Source organism: Chiloscyllium punctatum, chromosome 2, assembly GCF_047496795.1.
Source record: "Chiloscyllium punctatum isolate Juve2018m chromosome 2, sChiPun1.3, whole genome shotgun sequence".
NCBI lineage: Eukaryota > Metazoa > Chordata > Chondrichthyes > Orectolobiformes > Hemiscylliidae > Chiloscyllium > Chiloscyllium punctatum.
Window position 1 is genome coordinate 131,751,572 of NC_092740.1, and position 20,060 is coordinate 131,771,631.

A 20,060-nucleotide genomic window follows, 5' to 3' on the forward strand; every position below is an offset into this window, starting at 1 on the left:
TCTCCTTAACTCCAGGAGTTACAACCCTCACCTTGTCAATCTTTGCTTAGAAGACAATGTGCCTTTCAGCGTATTAGTCTAGTAAATCTTCTCTGAATTGCTACCAATGCATCTACACCATTTCTTAAAAAAGGAGACCAATACTAGAGACCGTATTTCAAATTTAGTCTCACTAATATCCTGTATAACTGTAACATGACATCCCCGGCTTGTGTATTGAATTCCCTTCAATGAATGATAACAAACTATGAGCTTTCTTAATTACTTTCTATACCTTGTAAAGGCTGTATCTTTTTATTTTTCTGTTGTAGACCAAAACGACAAAGCTCCCCAGGTGGATGGGCAGTTTGTTTGTGTGAACAATGTATCCAGAAGCCTTTGAACTTTCAGAAGGGCAGATGGTATCCTTTTCTCTACAAGGAAAAACACCCACAGCCTGAAGAAAGCCAGTTCATTTTCCCTCACCAGTTGTTGCCTCTTAACAATAAGACAGAGACTCTATAAGTTGCAAACTAGTCATGGTGTTCTTCCTGCGAGCAAGTGAAAGTACCTGGAGAGGCCAAAGAAAAACAGTCCAGGCAAGCAGAAAGGATAATCTCAAATGAACCCTGTTAACAAGGAATGTTGAATTGCTCTCCCAGTTTTTCCTTCCCCTCACGAGACAATATTTGTTTGTACCTGTCTGCAAGTGTATGTAGGGTGAGCTTTAAAAGGGAATCAGAGTTTTAATTAGTAGAGCTGGATGTTGATAGCTTATGCTTCTTTACTTGTAACTAAAATTGCTCCCTGATGAAGGATCAGTGCTCAGAAAACTTGTACTTCCAAATAAACCTGTTGGATTATAACCTGGTGTCATGATTTTTAAAATTTATTTGTTTGTGGTAAATAGCAATTCTTGTTAAGAGCACAGATCTGGTCTGTTTTCTGTTAAACAGGGTCTGAAAAGTCTGGTAAATTTTGGAATTTTGTGAATTTAGATAAAATCTTAAACTTTTGTGATAACTCTGACAACAGCATAGCTTGATTTCAAGCACAATATTACAGTGAGGCATGCCAACCCTTTGCATATTAATCTATTTTGATTCATGTGCTAGGAAACCCAGTTCCCTCTGCATTTCAGAGCTCTGAAACCTTTCAGTGTTTGGATTATATGCTTTTTTATTCTTCCTGGTAAAGTAGGCATTTTCACATGAAGTGAAGGCTACTAGCATTATTGCTGGACTGTTAATCCAGAGACACAGGCAATGTCCTGTGGACCCAAGTTCAAATCCCATCCTGGCAGATTTAGAATTTGAATTCAATAAACATCTGAAATTTAACAACTATATCTTTAGTCCTTTCAAATTCATTGATACAAGTTGTAAGTAGTTAAGGCTCCAGTGCCAACTCCTGTTGTACACCACTCATAGAAAGTGACCCAATTATGCCTATTCTTTATTTCTGTTTGCTAGTTACTATCTTCTGTTTGTGCCAATATGTTACTCTCCTCACCATGCAATTTTACATTCTGAAATAACCTTTGATGTGGAACCTTCTCAAATGCCTTCTGGAAATCTAAATACAATGCATCCACTGTTTCCCCTTTATCTGCAACACACGTTACGTCTGAAAAGAAAACTATTAAATAATTAAATACACTAAACATGATTTCCCTTTCACAAAACCATGGTAAGTCTGTTCAATTACTTTGAACTTTTTGAAGTGCCTTGCTAAAACACCTTTAATAATAGTTTCGAACGTCTTCAATTTCACAGGATGTTAAGGATGCAGGCTTGCAGTCTGCTGTTTTCTGTGCCCATTCGTTTTTGAATAAAGTAGTTATACTTGCTGTTTTCCAACTTAATAGAACCTGCTCTGAATGGAGAATTTTGGGAAATTTTTGGAAAATCGCCCTTATTTTAGTTTAAAATACTAGTCTTGGACGTACTCTTCTTATTTGAAACAGAAATTCAATCATAATATGGCTGTTGCAATGAGAGGCACTTCCAGCTTGAGGTCATTAATCAGTCTTATCAAGCTGCCATTATTTGTTTCTTTAATAGTCCATCCTATACACCACTCTCACAAGTAATTTCTTGCCTTTATCATTTCTCATCTCTATCTAAACTACTTCGACATCCTGATTTCCTGAATTTGGGCCACCCTTCTCTATTCACGAATTAATAGATCCATCACTCCATCTTTACCAAGCACCCTGTCCTTCCTAAATGTCACATAACATTCAATATTCTGATCCCCATCTCGATCATCCTGCTGCCACTTCTTTGCAATGGCTACCAGTTTGTACTTAATTGTTTCTATTTGTTATCAGTTCATATGCATTATTTCAAATGTTATGTATATTTCCAGAGTTTTCTCTTTTATTATTTTTGTAACCTCAAGCCTTGTCTATTGATTTATTGTTTCATTTGTATTCTCTATCACTTCCCATCACAATCTGTTTATCATTTCCTTTATCATTAACTTTCTCTCTCGCCTATCTCTGATCTATCACATCTTGTCAAATTTGATGCCTTGCTCCACTATTTAGTTTTAACACCTGTCTACTTCTCTCATTTGGAACTCCAGCCTCAGCACAGTTCATATGTCAACTATCCCAATGGTACAGTCCTCACTTTGCCCAGCACTGATGCCTGTATCACATGAACTAGAACACCTCCTAATCTTACCAATCTTTGAGCCATGCATACATTTCTATAATCTTATGGGTCCTTTGCCAATTTATCCATGGCTAAGCTAATGATCCAGAGATTATCTTAGAAATGTTGTTTCTTAATTTGGTGCCTAACTCTTCATATAGCCTACGCAGAACCTCTTCTCTCGCTCTACCAGGAGAGCTGTATCCGTCTTGTCCCATTGTATGTCCCTGCACTTCAGGTCTTTCAGTTTACCAGCTTGGGAAATTTTATTGGCAGCAAATGTAAAAAATCAAACAAATCAGCAGGATGCAAATGTATGGGATCTTGCCATGCTATTGGCGAATTATTCCTGAGCTGAGAGCAAAGGGACATGAGTCCATATGCAACAAGACCTGGACAATATCAATTAGGCTGATAAGTAGGAAGTAACATTCACACCACACAGGAGCAAGACAATGATTACCTCCAACAACAGAGAATCTAATCATCACTCTTTATATTCATTGGCATCATTATCAAATCCTCTATTATCAACATCCCAGGAATTACCATCAACCAGAAACTGAAATGGTCCAGTCATATCGATACTGTGGATACAAGACCAGGTCAGAGGCACATAACTAACCTTCTGACTCTCCTAGGCCCATCCACAATCTACTTGGCACATGTCGTGAGTGTGATGGAATACTCTCCACTCGCCTGGTTCAGGACTCAAAGAAACTTGACAGCATCCAGCAGAAGATGGCTCACTTCTTTGGCATACTACCCACCAAATTAAATATAATTTGCTCACCACCAATGTATCACTGCAACAGTGCATACCTTCTACAAATACACTGCAGCACGACAACCTGGGTCGTTAGAACACACCTTCCAAACTAGCAACCTCTACCACCTAGAAGGACAAGAGCAGCAAATGCATAGGAATTACACAAGCTGTAAGGCTCCTCCCAAGCCACGCGCCATCATGACTTAAGGCTATATTACCTTTCTTTCACTGCCATTGAGACAGCTCACTCTTCCCAACAGCACTGTTGGTGTATCTACTCATGGACTGCAGTGGTACAAGGAAGCAGCTGACCACCATCCCAGGGCAATTGGAACTGGACAACACAATATGAACCAGTGAAGCGCAGGATGCACAAATTAATTAATGTATTTTTAAATTACGTGGCAGCAAGAAGCGCAGAAAGTGAGTGACCTGCCCAAGGTTTTGATCAACTTTATGCTTTGGCACAAGCTTCCTCATTAGCAATAACCCAAAATTGCAATTCTTATTGAGCCAAGATAAACACAGAAACAGGTTATAATCACTATTTTCACAGCTTGTCAGCAGGAGAGCTCCAAATATTTCCTAGGTGTATTAAATACAGGAGAAAACTGTTGTTGGTGGTTGTACTTTATCAGCTCTGTCCTAATGAGTGAAAATATTAAGCAAATATGATTCTGCAGTGCTCTGCAGACATACAATACATTAATTCAAATTCAAAAATCCCTTGACAGTAGCACTCAGGGGTTTTTAAGGAAGTGGGGTCTGTCATCTGCAGTCTATAAATCTCAAGCCATAAAGAGATCACATCCTTATAATGTTACTCAGGGATGGGAAATCTCCACAAGTTTCTTCAGTATTTGGCTCAAGCTTAAGAGGAAACACAGAATCTAAGAGATAGGAGCCTTCTAAATTTGAATTTATTTGAACAGGAGAAGCATTGCATCAATTCTGTCCATTGCCTTTATTATACTTTCAATCCAAGAATTAGTTACAAATGAAATTATATGCAAAAACCAGCACATTGGTTTCCCACAATATTTATGACTTTGAGGTGTTAATTGGATGTGTCGAAACATGGGAAATAAGTTGTTTAGGTATGCATAAGATTTGCTTAAATAGGAGTAAGTCTAGTGTCATTTCAGAATGATGACAATGTGCACTAAGCAAAGTAACTGAAGCACAGCCAGATGAACCAAATGCAATTCTGATAACTCTGAGCTCAGTTCACCAAAACTGCAATAGTATATTTTTTCCAAAAATGGCTTTAGCCTCTGTGCAACAGATACAAGTCCAAAGGCTGGAAGCTCTGAACAGTCTCAAGTATTCTTTGTTCACTTACTGAGTGCTAAGACAACAGTATTCCAAAGCCTGCCAAGAAAATCCTTTGGAAATTTGTCCAACATCAAATCCTGTTCATCAGCATCAATAAACAAACAAATCTTTGGAAATGCAAGTGATAGCTCTGAAGTACCCTGACCGTTTAAAAATTGGGGAATATTCTTTTGTTTACAAAGGATATGAGATACAATGAAAGGAAAAGAAGAGCAAGGGAATTGATGTTGGATCTGCTGAGGAACTTAGTGTAATGCAAAATCATTGGTTACGTGACGAGTCTGGTGATGAAGAAGCTGGCAGTGGTCAAAGGAGATTTAATAAAAAATGCCCCAAATCATGAAGGCTTTTGGTAGAATAACTAATGAGAGACTGTTTCCACTGGCAGAATTGTAGGCATCCAGAGGTGATAAGTTCAAGATAATTGACAATAAAATCCAGAGGGAAGATAGAAGAGTTACATTTTCAAAACACAGCAAGTTGTGATCTGGAATGCATTGTCTAAAAGGGCAGTGGAAGCAGATCCAACATAAATCTTCAAAAAGGAAATGGATGTATACTTGAAAAGGAGAGATTTGCTGGGCTATGAGGGGAAAGAGGTGGGAGTGAAAACAATCGAGTAGTTCCCAAAGGCTCTCTTTCTATCCTGCTCTGTCAAGTGATTCTAATTAGATTTTCTTGCAGCTGTCTGTAGTTCAACTCTCATTGCATTCGATGGCATGTATTCCCTTTGAAGAGAGGGGAAAATAAGCCCACTGTTGACTGTAGGGACTTGTGCTGAAAAACTGACTACAAGACTGGGCTCAACATCAAAATCTCACATTGATAAAGAGCCAGCCAAAAATGAGGCACGCTTTTAAGACTGATGTACTGTCAGTCAGTTCCCACAGAACTGTACTCCAGCATTTACCCCTTACAAAATGGCAGGAGCAGTGAGCCTAACAATTTATTTCGTAGCTGCCAATGAATTGGCACTTAGTCCCAAAGGTAAGTAGTGTTGCACCAACAATTATTTGCGTTCCAGAGAATGTGCATAACTGGCTCTCAAAGGTTTAGTGAAGAGATGTTTGGTAGATCAAAAAACAATTCCCAAGAATACAAGTTACTAAGTAAAATTGTGGAACAGATTTTCAAACTTGAAATCACTGGGCTTGGAAACCAGGCACTACCTGTGCTGACAAGTTGTTCTGCATTTACTAGTTCCATATCTGGGCAGCAAGGCAGCTTCCATGTCTCCAAATCTTTAAGCTAATAGTTCACAATTTGTCTTGGTTGGCCTCATATACTGTTCCCCTTTTGCACAACATTCATGCTCCAATGTCACACAGCTTATGTGCTCACATGAGGGATATTCCCCATGATACTCTTGCTTCCTTTACAAACACAAAATGTACCAATTCTAAATTCTCATTCTCATCAGCAAAGTTCTCCAGGGCCTCATAACTTCCTCCAGTTATACAATCTTCTGAAATCTCCTCTGATTCTGTCCTCTTGAGCATCTCCCATTTTCTACGTCAAACCATTTAACTCCAGGCTTTCAGCTGGTCAGGCTTTAAAGTCTAGAATTCCTTCCCCAGATCTCACATCTCCTTTTTTTCTCAAAACCTAACAGCTTGACCAAACGTTTGGTCATCTGCTTCAAATCTCTTTGACCAATTTGGTGTTAAATTTTGATTTTTAATGCTGAAATACCTTGGCATATTTAACAATGTTAAAAGTGCTCTACAACACAAGTTGTTAAAATTGATTATTTTAATAATAATATCACACTGTTCAATTTCTAGATTAGCTTGTTAACACAGGGATGTCCTATGGGAACATGACTCAAGATTAATTTTTGCATATTAGGAAATGAACCTGTTTGTGTGATCTCTGCCGAATGCAGAAAATACTGGCTCTATTGAACTGAGGGTTTGGGGATCTGGAATGAAACATTGATACAAAAGCAATATAGTCCGGATGCTAGAAATCAGAAATAACTAATAGTTTCGCAAATAATCAGATGTACTCACTGACCTTCTTTCAGTTCAATTCTGATAAAAGTTCAGAGAAAAGTCATCCAGATTTGTTAAAGGCAAATAGTGTTTCATTAAATTGATTGCATTTTTGATGAGGTTAACAGAGGGTTCATGAGGGTGATGTGGTGAATGTTTTTTAAATCTACTCTTTCATGGGATGTGCATGTCCCTGACAGTACGGCCCCTTAACTATGTGGCTTCCTTAGCCATTTCAGAGCAGTCCAGCATCAAGTACACTGCTGAGAGTTTGGAACCACACGTCGGCCAAACCAGATTTACTTCCTCGGAAGGACATGAGTGATCAATTTTTACTACAATCATAGTTTGAAATGCACCATAATCAAGATAGCTTTATATTCTATTTTTGGCAATGGAAGTTAAATTCTGCGAGCTGCCATGATGGTATTTGAGCGTTTGTTCCAAAAGCATTAGTCTGGGCCTGTGGATTGCTAGTCCTGTGACAATACCATTAGGTCACCACCTTCCCATGGTGTCTGAAAGACGTTTGATAAAGTGTCTTAAATTAGCTTGTGTACACTATTTGACCTCACTGACCCAAAAGGACAGTAACAGCTTAGATACAATTTGGATGAATGACAGGAAAAAGCGTAATTAATTGTTTTTCAAACTGGAAGATTTGTAGCAGAGTTTCTCATGTGTTGGTGCCAGGTCTCCTGCATTATTTTATCAACATGAATGATCTAGACATGGCTGCACAGTGTGCAATTTCAACATGTGCAGATAATAGAGATTGGAATTATTGCAAACTGAGAGGATAGAGATAAATTTCAAGATGATATATAGACAGACTGGGAGAATGGGGCTGAAAATGTGTTGCTGGAAAAGCACAGTGGGTCAGGCAGCATCCAAGGAGCAGGAGAATTGACGTTTCGGGCATGAGCCCTTCTTCGGGAATCATGCCCGAAAAGCCGATTCTCCTGCTCCTTGGATGCTGCCTGACCTGCTACGCTTTTCCAGCAACACATTTTCAGCTCTGATCTCCAGCATCTGCAGTCCTCACTTTCTCCTAGACTGGGAGAATGGACAAATATACAGCAGACAAAATCTAAGTACAGTGGAGTGTGAAGGAAGAACAAATAGTGGCAATTTAAACAAAAAGGTATAAACCTAGAAGGAGATGAAGCAAAAGCAGAAAGATGTGAGAGTACATGTGCACAAGTTGTTACAGTGGAAGGACAGGTTGACACAACTGTTGATCAGGTATTTGAGGTGCTCTTGGGCTTCATAAATAGTACAACAGCAAGAAATTACAATGAACTTCTCCAAAAGCACTCTTTCAACCTCAAATGTATCTAATTCTAGGTAATGTATCTAAATATAGGTAATGCACTTCAGAAAGGATATGAAGGTTCTGGAGAAGATGAATAAAAATGAATTAATGAGAAAAGAACGCTTCCTGCAATGAGGGCCTTTACCTACTCTGACAGATTGAAGAAAGCGTGATTGGTCATCTGGGAAAATATTAAAAGGCAATTTGAGGGAGGTTCAAGTCATGAGAGTTCTAGACAGAATCACTGTTCCCATTAGATCCAGAATAAAATAGAACAATATACTGTAGAATATGGTTATTGTTTCAAATTAAGGGGTTGCCCATTTATCACAGAGATTAGAAGAATTACTTTTAATTACACAGCATCATACACTTTGGAACACGTCCTCAAAAGACAGTGAAGGCAGAGTCAAAAATCGATTCTCAATAAGTAAGGAAGTGAAACTGATTGGGGTAGGTGGAAACATGCAGTGATCAGATCAGCTACAACTTTGTTGAATAATGGAACAGGCTCAAGAGGCCCTTCATTAGGAAGGGCTTTTGCCCGAAACATTGATTTACCTGCTCCTCGGATGCTGCCTGACCTGCTGTGCTTTTCCAGCACCACACTAATCTGGACACTGATCTCCAGCATCTGCAGTCCTCACTTCCACCCCATCAAGAGGCTGAGTGGCCTATTGCTCCAAATTCCAATGTTTATACATATATTGATGAGAGGAACAAAGACAAGATGATTCCAATTCAATATGACTGGCAGAAGCAATGGCAATATGAGGAAAACATTTTATGTTATGAGCATTTAGGATCTCAAATCCCCCACCTAAGGCTGCAAGGGGAAGGTACACCTGTGGCTTAAGCAGAGAATTGGACAATCATCCAACTAGAATAAACTTTTAGTGCTCTGGGGAAAATGGCAGGAGAGTGGGACTGACCGAGAGCAGCTTGAGCAGACAACTGACACAGGCGTGACAAAGTGAATGGCCTCAAATATACCCCAACTATTCTATGATCCCAGACCAGAACCTGAAACATTAATCCAATTCTCTCTCCACAGATGCTATCAGTTCTGTTGAAACTTTCCATCACTTACAGTTTTTAATTCCAAACTCTACAGTCATCTATCTGAAAAAGAGAGAAGGATGAGTCTAAAAAGGTGGCTAAATCAAAGGATGCAGAATCTTGTGATGTCTAATTTCCACTCTCACTCCCCTAAACCTCTTTAGGATGTCAGTCTTGACTCTGTTGGTAACACATCAAAGCTAACCTCAGAGACACAATGCAGGATGATGCTCCACTGCAGTATTGAGGGAATGCTATACTGCCAGTGGTACAGCCTTTCAGATGAGATGCAAACCAGAAACATGACTCCTGGTTTATTTATCCTTCAACCAACAACTAAAATGGATTATCTGGCTGTGCTCAAATTGCTGTTTGGGGGAATCTTGCTGTGCATAAATTAGCTGTCACATTCCCCCATTACAAACAGTGACCACGCTTCAAATGTACTCTTCAGATAATGCTTTGGGACACTGAGGTTGTGACAGCATTACAGGAAACTCTTCATTCCCTCAAATCCTGGAAACAAAAGGAGAAAAAAATTGAAAGATCTCAGGCATCGTTTTTTTTCTTTCTGAGAGCTATTCCTGCAAAAAGTGAAGCCTTGTCATTTTTGTGGACATGGTATAGAGACACTGTTGGCCCCCTCCAAGGACAGAGACTGGGCTCACTGTGTGTTCTGTGTTGAAACGGACATCGGCATATATTTCGCCTGCACTTTTCCTGTGGGGTTTGTCCTTCTGTCTGGGTGGGGAATAGTTGTCTGCGCTCTACTGAGGTCAGGCTGCTTAGCTGACAGGTTCTGTCTTAGTACAAGAAAAGAATCAATACTTTTAGACGATGGCTGCACCCTCAGTGTAAAACAACAAACCTGTAAAGCCTGACATGTTTTCAGGCAAGCCAAGGCAGCTCTCAACTGATCTGCTCACGGCAGCAGCTGCTGCTGTCTCTTGCTCCTCGGAAGCAGGCAGAGAGCAAGAGAGAAAAGACTGAACAAAGTGCCGAGGTACACCTCAGTGTCAGACCCTACAGCTATTAGTCACTCAATAAATCACACAAACTAAATAGAGCACACATTCCCATCGAACTGGGCTTTTTATTTGAACAAGGGATCAGAGGGACAAAGAGCAAGGAACGCGGCATAATTATAGCAAAAAGATATACAAGCTGCTGATGATTTCAGAGACACATGCACAGACACAAAGAGTTGGCCACAGGTTGAGCAAGGAATAATGCCTTTCACAGAGACCATCCTGCATTCAAATTCCATATCAGAATGAAAAGCAACAAAACTAACCATGAAAACAGCTATGGGAGACAGAGACATGCTCCATAGACCTGCTCTCTTACGGATAGTCAGTGCCAGATTTGGCAGGTATATCAGGCAAAGCTACTTTATGCTGCTTGATTCCAGTAAAAGCACGGATACCTTTAATTTAGCAATTTACATCAAAGCACTTAACGTTTTGCAAGTGTGCGCATGCTGGACTTTGCAGGTGTACACTAATTGTGCACACAGATGTATATTTATAGAGAGAATTATTATGCTATTATTTTAACCTTAAAGGCAGTTTAATTTTAGGAAAGGCCACAAGGAGGATAGTAGATTAACTCGTGGAATAGTAAAGGAAAGACAATATTGGAGGGACTCAAACTGTCTGCCAGCAGCAATATCCAATGCATCTCCCAAATTGACACTAAACTGATGTGGTCCTAAAGGAGATTTCAAAAGGGGGAGAGCTTATAAATTTCATGTGGTCGCCATATCCAAATTGAAATGGAAAACCGAGATCATAAAAATAACATATTTTCACTGCAGCAATTCACCAAGGCTCCTTCAAAAGCACTGCTCAAACCCAAAACATTCAGAAGGACAGGACAGGCATAGGAAAACCACCACCTTCCGAGGCCCCTCCAAACTATTTCATAGGCTTGCAACTACACTCATGTTTTTTCATTGATGCTGGGTCAAAATCCTTGAACTTCTTTCTTAACAGCAATATAAATGCATCTGCACCAAATGGTTTGCAGTGATTCAAGAAAGCAGCCATAATTACCTTCTCAAGGATAAATGTGGATGAGCAACAAAAGCACAATCTAACTGGTAGCACTCATGTTCCACGAGAAGATGGAGAAAAAACAGAAGGCCCATTCAGCCCAGTAAACCTGTGACACATTCTGCCCCTCATCCAGTTACATCTTGACTAAGTTGTAATTCAACTGCATTTATCTGTATTTGCTGTGCATCCCTTGCTACCATTGACCAATAATAATCTGATACTTAGTGGAGGGAGAAAATGAGATTTAGAGTCTGACTATCCCACATAACAGTTCTGATAAACTGAAAAAAGGTTGAGACAGCAGTGCTAAGTGATATTCTGAAGCCAATAAGGGAAACAGCTGTTGAAGCCTTAGGTTTTTCTTTGAATTTAGAACAATAGAAGCAGCCTGAGAGGGTGGTCAAACTCCCACAGAACCAGGATTTTTAGTTTTAGTTTTCAGCAGTTCCTAGGATCTTGAAGCTGGATGTGGAAGCACTCACTGTCCTCTCTGTTACAGCTAAAAGCTGAGGTTCTCTTCCTGCTGCTAGAATTGCACGTGAGATAATTTTACTGAATTTGCCTTTGCTAAGGATGTGTTTAAAGGATGTTATTGTATTAGAACAGTTAATTAGCAGTAGTTATATATATATAAAATTTTGTTAAGCATTTTGATAGTTACAATTAAGCCAATTATTTCATGTTTATTTTGCCTGTATTTTAACTGTAGTGTAAAAATAAAGTATGTTTTGCTGAACGTTGAGTAATTTGATCAATCGAATTCTATCTGGAACTCAATGCCTTACACTTAGCTTCAAAATAATAAAAAAGGAGGGTCTAGGCTAACTTCTTAATATATTTTGAGGGGGTTTGGTCCAGTCCACAACACTGACACTTACAGTGTAGTACTTAAGGAATGCTGCACAATTGGATTCACAATCTTTTGGATGAGACATAAAACTAAGGCAACAACTGCACTTAAAGGTGGATGCAAAATATTCCTTTGGCAATAATTACAGAAAAGTAGTAGAATTCTCCTGGGTGTTCTGATGAATATTTATCCTCAAACTAACATCACTAAAACAGATAATCTGGTCATATATCTCAGTTTGAGGAATCCTTGTTGTGTGTAAATTAGCCACCACATCAAGTGCCATGTTGTATTATAATAGGGATTGCACTTCAAAAGGTATTTCAAAGTGTAACGTGATTTGAAATGTCCTGAGGTCTTGAAAAGGTGTGACATAAATTCAAGCTCTTTTTCCTTTTGCTGAGGATTTCCTTTGACAAATGTAACTCCTTGAAATTAAATCATTTTTAACCTGAAAAATCAAACCTGATCCAAAGAACACAAGGCAACTTTTATCAGAATCTCTCATTCCAATGTAACTGTAGCTCATCTTCCAAAACCTTCAATCTCACTCCATCCCAATCTCATTCCAATGCCCAACACCTAACCAAAGGATCAGACAATATGTTTGTTCAGTTTATTATAGCAGATCAAAGAGGGAATTCACACAATGAAAGATATTCTCATCGTCCAGACTACTCAGAGCCCTTGGCATCATGGTGCCTCACAAACCCACAGCATACTTAAACAGCGGCTAATGAACCTAAAAAGGACCTTGTACAAACAACCAACAAAACGAATGTCATTTCCAAAATACCATACAAGGACTGTAAACAAACACTACATCAGACAAACAGGCAGAAAATAGCCACCAGGATTCATGAACACCAACTTGCCACCAAGTGACATGACCCACTACCACTAATATCTTTACATAAACACGAAGAAGGACACCACTTTGACAGGGACAACACACCCATCGTAGGACAAACTAAACAGAAACATGCACATGAATTCCTAGAGGCCTGGCATTCTAACCAGACTATCAATAAACACATTGATTTGGACCCCATCTACCATCCTTTGAGAAAATGAGCCAGAAATGATATCGCCCACCTTAAGAAGCCAAGACACGTAAACAGAAAGTGAGACATAACACCAGCATTTCACTGGAGGGTCATGGATGATGTTATCTAGTATGCTGATGAAACATCTGAAAACAAGCCTTCCAGCTCAGGGAGCAAACTTGCAACCAGATATTCTCATCCCTACACTTCAGTAGAATCATACTTGACCACTGGTTACTTGTTACCAATCGACATCAAGGATCTACACCAGAAAAATGTTCACTTTTTCAATCAGATAGTTAATGCAATACATAAAAATTCATCACAAGTGCTAATATTTAATTCCAAAACCTATTTTCGTACTTGTATTGAAATAATAGCACATTATCTCCTCAATCTTCATTCGCATACAAACAAACCAACAATAAAGTAGTTGTGTCTGCTTGTAAAAGCCCATTTCTAAAGAAACAGTGCAGTAAACAATGAAAGAGATTACTTAAATGTTCAAGACATGTCAGAGGAAGTAAGGGAAAAGATGGAGAAAGTAGGCCAGTTGGTTTAAGACCAGTAGAGTGAGAGATTTTGAAATTCTTTACTCATGTAAAAATAAAGTCAATGGGCAATTTGAGATATCGAATTAAAGGAGAGAAACAGATTTGTGAAAGACAGCAATTGTTTAAATAGTTTGGTTGAATTATTTAATGATGTAACAGAGAAGGTTGATGGAGATAATGTGGTGGATGGTGTCTATATAGAATTAACAATGTGATTGACAAAAGGACAACATAAATGGCTAGTTAATAAGTTGGGGTTTATAGAAAAGGAGGGCCAGTGCACAGATTTTAAGAAGATTTAAAAACAGAAAGTAACAGAAATTTTGGTAGATGGTAATTTGAGGATGGTAGATGGAGGTATTCTCTAAGATCAGCGAGAGGACCACTTTCCTTTGTTATACATGAAAGACTTGGATCTTGCATTTAAATTTCATAATTTGCTGCTGATACTAATCTTGGTGATGTGACAAACATTGAGGATGATATGAATTATCTGGATAAATAGGCTCGCGGAATAGATAGAGAAGTCATAATGAACTTTAATAACAAGAAATGCTGCACAGTGAAGTGTGAAGTGATGCAATTTGTGAGAAGGGAAAGGGATAGTCAATAGAGAATTAGTAGTATGATTCTAAAGAAAATTCAGGAACAGATGGACTTAGAGGTGCAAGTGCATCAATCATTGAAGGTGGCATGACACATTAAGTGATTAGGAAAGCATCTGAAAATGCCTCTATTTATGAAGCTGAAATTAAGTACAAAAGTTGGGGAGTTATAGTGAATTTTCATAAAGTTGCAATTGGGCCTGACCTAGAGTACTGTATCTAGTCTGGTCACTACACTTTAGCAAAAATCTGAATGACCTTGAGAGATTGCAAAGGAGATTTACCACAATTGCTCCATGGATAGAGGGTGTTTAATAATACTGTTACATTAGAAATGTTGGGGTTGTTTTGCATGAAGCAAAGGAGTCTGAGAGGAAATTTTATAGGTGTGTACAATATTATGACAGGTTTAGATAAGGTAGACTGAGAAATCATATTCCATTATTTAACTGTACAAGGTCTAGAGGGACATAGATTAAGAATTTTGGTAAGATTTGGGTTTAGGAGGAAAAACGTTTTCTTTTACACAATGAGCATCAATGACCTGGACCTCACTACCTACACAAAGGACATGGAATCAGAAACAATCAATGCTTTTGAAAGGAAATTAGTTGGACACTTGAAGGGAATAAACTTGCAGGGCTATGAGGACCAACCAAGGAAATGGTACAGAATGGATAGCTTTGCAGGGAGCCAGCATGGAGTCATTCACTAAATGGCCTCCTTTTGTGCCATCGATGGCCATGACTGTATGACTCCAGGACTCTCAGATAACTGGGTATAGCAGCACAATGAGGGGCATTTGGGACAGTAGGAAGCTGACATAACTCAGCAAGGTTGCATCAAAATCAGAAATAAGTTCATTATCAATCCTGTCCTGGTAGCAGGCTGACCAATGAGCATCAACACGATATTTGTCAAATCGATTGCAAAGAATTTTGACTATTTCAAGATCTAACAGCAAATGAAGAAGGCAATATTTAAAATCTCCCACAAGAAAGGCTAACAAATACTGTAAGTAGCTTGACAAAAACTGGTGTAATGGTCCTGTCCATCCAAGGCCACATTAATTCCTTATTACAACATGCACAGGAAGTAACATTGTGAATTACAAGCAGTCTTGGCACTATCAGAAGTGAAACTTCAAGGTCCATTACCTACATCAAGTACTTTCTGGCAAAATGTATCTTTTTCTCCCTCCATAATTACAGAGTTGACACTGAAGTTGAGGATTCCTCAAATTATCATTGCAAGACAATGGAAACAAATACAACTATTATAGCTTGATGATACTTAATATTTAGCAACACTTACTCCCATGTGGTGTACCTTCCAGTTCTCAATCAGTCCAGACTGTGTGCAGTTTGAAAGAGCGTGGCTGTACCTTGACTGCCTTTGAAGTTGATCTACAGTTCTGACTTGGAATGTGAGCTGCAAGAGGAAATGACATCAGGAGCATATTTTCCATGTGTCCAAAAGTGACACAAAACTCCCAAAGCCAATCATTACAATGGGACAGAGATTAATTCTTCTCTCTCTCTCTCTTTTCTACAGGTAAAAGCTGATTATCATATGTTATCACAGTCAGTATTCAATCACATACTTCTGAACTGCTCAAATGATGATGGAGTTGAAACAATAGCATATATGTCACCCTTAAATGTGCATGCTCCAAGTGTTAGTAGTGATTAATCATCTTGTAACAAGAATATAAATTAAAGCAAAACAAATTACTTCTAAGCATTTTAGAAAGCAGCACGAAAGAGTCTTTGTAAATCAAATATAATCAGTCTCCACAAATAATGAAACCAACATTCTTGAATTCATTGCCTATTGGAATTAATCTTCTAAAATAGTGTGGGGTCCAGGAAAAATAGTCCATCAATGCAGGTCACTTCACTGTGTGGGTAGCAGTAATTCTTAATGTGATGACTTCCAACAACCCATGAGATAATGATCTCACTCACACACACACACACTCTCTCTCTCTCTAAAACATACACCCTGACACACACATACACTGGCATAGCCTGACATTTATACAGACCTTGAAAAACAAAACAAACACAAACACTGATGTGCACATTCCCAATTCACACATGCACAGTGACATATAAGCTGCTGTACCTACTGACGCAGACATACTGACACACACATTAAAACACACATCTTGCTCATACTCTGAGGTTTATTGCTGAGATTGAATTCTTCCTCCCTGTTACTTACTCCTCTACCTCCACCAGGATCTCTACAGACTGAACTGTTCACACTGATAGCTCACACCCTCTTGTGTACACAGTCACTGAATGATTGCAAGGCTACAGCACTGACAGTGCTGGGACACACTGAGGGTGCACCAAATCATTCAGATATTTCCTCCTATCAGACTGATGGGAAATGGAGTTTTGAGTTCAGCATTCCGGATGCTCTGGGACAATGATAAGAGTTTCCAACAAACCACTAAAATCTGCTCTTAGATTTTTCAGTTATGGGTGCGGTGGTAGAACGTGTAAGTCAGTCTTTAAACAAACTTCTGAAACACTGACTTCTGTTCTTTCTAGGATGTGGTCTGTAAAATATGGTTTCAACAAACACAAACATGTAATTAATTACAGACTTTCATGATAAAAATTCATTTAGTTAAAATAACATTTAATTATCAGTTGGTGGTGGGGTTCGGCCAAGTAGAAAGTATGAAGAAAGGGGGAATAAGATATTTCACAAAAAAAGTGTGAAGAAACAAAGGAATTAAATTGAAAGAGTCTTCTCTTAAAAGTGACACTGGTATAGATGAGGAGGGAGAAATCCAAAACCATGTCTAAATATCTGCACAATAATTACTGGAATCATCTGCGTAGAAAAAATTGATGCCTGGAGTCTACTACAAACTTGTATGTTGTTTAAACTATGTGTGATATTATTGCCTTCAACTTTCCCAGGTTTGGTTTTACATGGAACTTGCCTGGATTTTAAAAGGAAATTCATGCCAAATTCATGCATACTATCCAAAACAATTCAACATTGCATCATCAATTGTTTCTAATTAACAGGCTAACTATTATTTATTTTTCACCAAATATCATTTTTGAGGGTATGATGTAGAACAATCTTGCATGTAAAAGACTTTGTGGCTATTATTTCAAAGATCCGGGGAGTTCTTCAGTTGGAATAAAAACAAAGCGCTGGGGAAACTTCAGATCTCCAGAACTGGAGCCATATCAGACTCCAAACATTAACTCTGTTTATCTCTCCACAGATGCTGCCAGACCTGCTCAGTTTCTCGATCATTTTCTGTTTTTATTTCAGATTTTCAATATTTTTCTTTTATTTGAATTCTCCCAGTGGCCTGGCCAACATTTGCCCCTCAGTCAAACCTAAAACAGATCATCTGTCAACTGAACAAAGTTGGGTGGCAGGGCAGAAGATTGGTCAGAATATAAAGGATGGGTCATGATGCTGTGAATAAAAACAGAGAGTAAGAGTTGAAAAGGGAAATGAGTTAATAAAGCAAACATTAGGCCTTTAAACAATGACTCTGGTGAATTAATAATTGAAATAAGGAGATGGCAAATTAAGTATGTATTTTGTGTCAGTCTTTATAGTAAAGTACATAAGAAACATCTCAAAACTAGCAATGAAGCAAAAAAGAGGAGGGGAGAATTCAGGAAAATTACAATCACCAAGGAAGATTTAAAAGGGACCTAAGGGACAACATTTTCATGCAGGGGCTGGTGCGTGTATGGAATCAGCTGCCAGAGGTGGTGGAGGAGACTGGTACAATTCCAGCATTTAAAAGGCATCTGAATAAGAACGGTTTAGAGGAATATGGGCCAAGTGCTGGTAAATGGGACTAGATTATTTTAGGAAATCTGATCGGCATGGACGAGTTGGACCGAAGCAACTATTTCCATGCTGTACATCTCTACGACTAAGTGATATTGATCAAGGCCCTTGCAACTGGGGAAGTTCCATTAGAATGGAAGATAGTGCTTATAACTCCTTTTTTCAGAAAACAAAGACAGCAGCAGAAACGACAGGCCGTACAGCTTAAGATCTATCAAAGACGTTAGAAGCTATTATTAAAAAATCTAAAAGCAAAACATTTGTAAACATTCAAAGTGAACAGGTAGAGCCAAAAACTTTGAGAAAGGAATGTCACGTTGAACAAATGTATTGCAGTTCTTTAAGGAAATAGCGTGTACTCTAAATAAAGGGTAACTGGTGAATGTACTTCCAAAAGGCGTTTGACAAGATACAAGGTCAGGTTAATTGCGAAAAATCAAACCTCATCATATAGCAGGTAAAATGTTGGGTGGATAGAAGGTATTGAGTCATAGAGTCAGAGAGTCATACAGGTGTACAACACGGAAACAGACCTTTCGGTCCAGCCCATCCTTTCCGACCAGATATCCCAACCCAATCTAGTCCCACCTGCCAGCACCCAGCCCATATCCCTCCTAACCCCTCCTATTCATATACCCATCCAAATGCCTCTTAAATGTTGCAATTGTACCAGCCTCCACCACTTCTTCTGGCAGCTCATTCCATACACGTACCACCCTCTGCGTGAAAAAGTTGCCCCTTAGGTCTCTTTTATATCTTTCCCCTCTCACCCTAAACCTATGCTCTCTAGTTCTGGACTCCCCGACCCCAGGGAAAAGACTTTATCCTATCCATGTCCCTCATGGTGGCACAGTGGTTAACTCAGTGCCAGACACCCGGGTTCAATTCCCACCTCGGGCAACTGACTGACTGTGTGGAGTTTGCACATTCTCCCCGTGTCTGTGGGGGTTTCCTCTGGGTGCTCCGGTTTCCTCCCACAGTCCAAAAATGTGCAGGTTAGGTGAACTGGCCATGCTAAATTGCCCGTAGTGTTAGGTGAAGGGGTAAATGTAGGGGAATGGGTCTGGGTGGATTGCGCTTCGGCAGGTCGGTGTGGACTTGTTGGGCTGAAGGGCCTGTTTCCACACTAAGTAATCTAAAAAACCATTGCACCACTTGATAAATTGATAATTTTATAAATCTCTATAAGGTCACCCCTCAGCCTCCGACACTCCAGGGAAAACAGCCCCAGCCTGTTCAGCCTCTCCCTGTAGCTCAGATCCTCCAACCCTGGCAACATCCTTGTAAATCTTTTCTGAACCCTTTCAAGTTTCACAACATCTTTCCAATAGGAAGGAGACCAGAATTGCATACAATATTCCAACAGTGGCCTAACCAATGCCCTGTACAGCTGCAACATGACCTCCCAACTCCTGTACTCAATACTCTGACCAATAAAGGAAAGCATACCAAACGCCTTCTTCACTATCCTATCTATCTGTTACTCCACTTTCAAGGAGCTATGAACCTGCACTCCGAGGTCTCTTTATTCAGCAACACTCCCTAGGACCTTACCATTAAGTGTATAAGTCCTGCTAAGATTTGCTTTCCCAAAATGCAGCACCTCGCATTTATCTGAATTAAACTCCATCTGCCACTTCTCAGCCCATTAGCCCATCTGGTCCAGATCCTGTTGTAATCTGAGGTAACCCTCTTCGCTGTCCACTACACCTTCAATTTTGGTGTCATCTGCAAACTTACTAACTGTACCTCTTATGCTCGCATCCAAATCATTTATATAAAATGACAAAAAGTAGAGGACCCAGCACCGATCCTTGTGGCACTCCACTGGTCACAGGCCTCTAGTCTGAAAAACAACACTCCACCACCATCCTCTGTCTTCTACCTTTGAGCCAATTCTGTGTCCAAATGGCGAGTTCTCACCATGAGATCTAACCTTGCTAATCAGTCTCCCATGGGGAACCTTGTCGAACGCCTTACTGAAGTCCATATAG

At 39.4% G+C, this 20,060-nt stretch overlaps 1 protein-coding gene across 19 annotated transcripts in view; it reads right to left on the reverse strand.

Annotated features, from left to right (window-relative positions):
• The window catches only part of bnc2 (basonuclin zinc finger protein 2), a 583,190-nt gene that overhangs the window by 279,320 nt on the left and 283,810 nt on the right, over nt 1-20,060 (reverse strand). For 10 of the 19 annotated variants that reach the window (XM_072589035.1, XM_072589036.1, XM_072589042.1 and 7 more), the window contains one exon: nt 15,538-15,654. The exons of the other annotated variants lie outside the window; for them this stretch is intronic. In XM_072589035.1, coding sequence (XP_072445136.1) covers nt 15,538-15,654 — 117 coding nt within the window. Of the gene's footprint in view, nt 1-15,537; nt 15,655-20,060 lie in introns of those variants that run through there. 19 annotated transcript variants of the gene reach the window in all.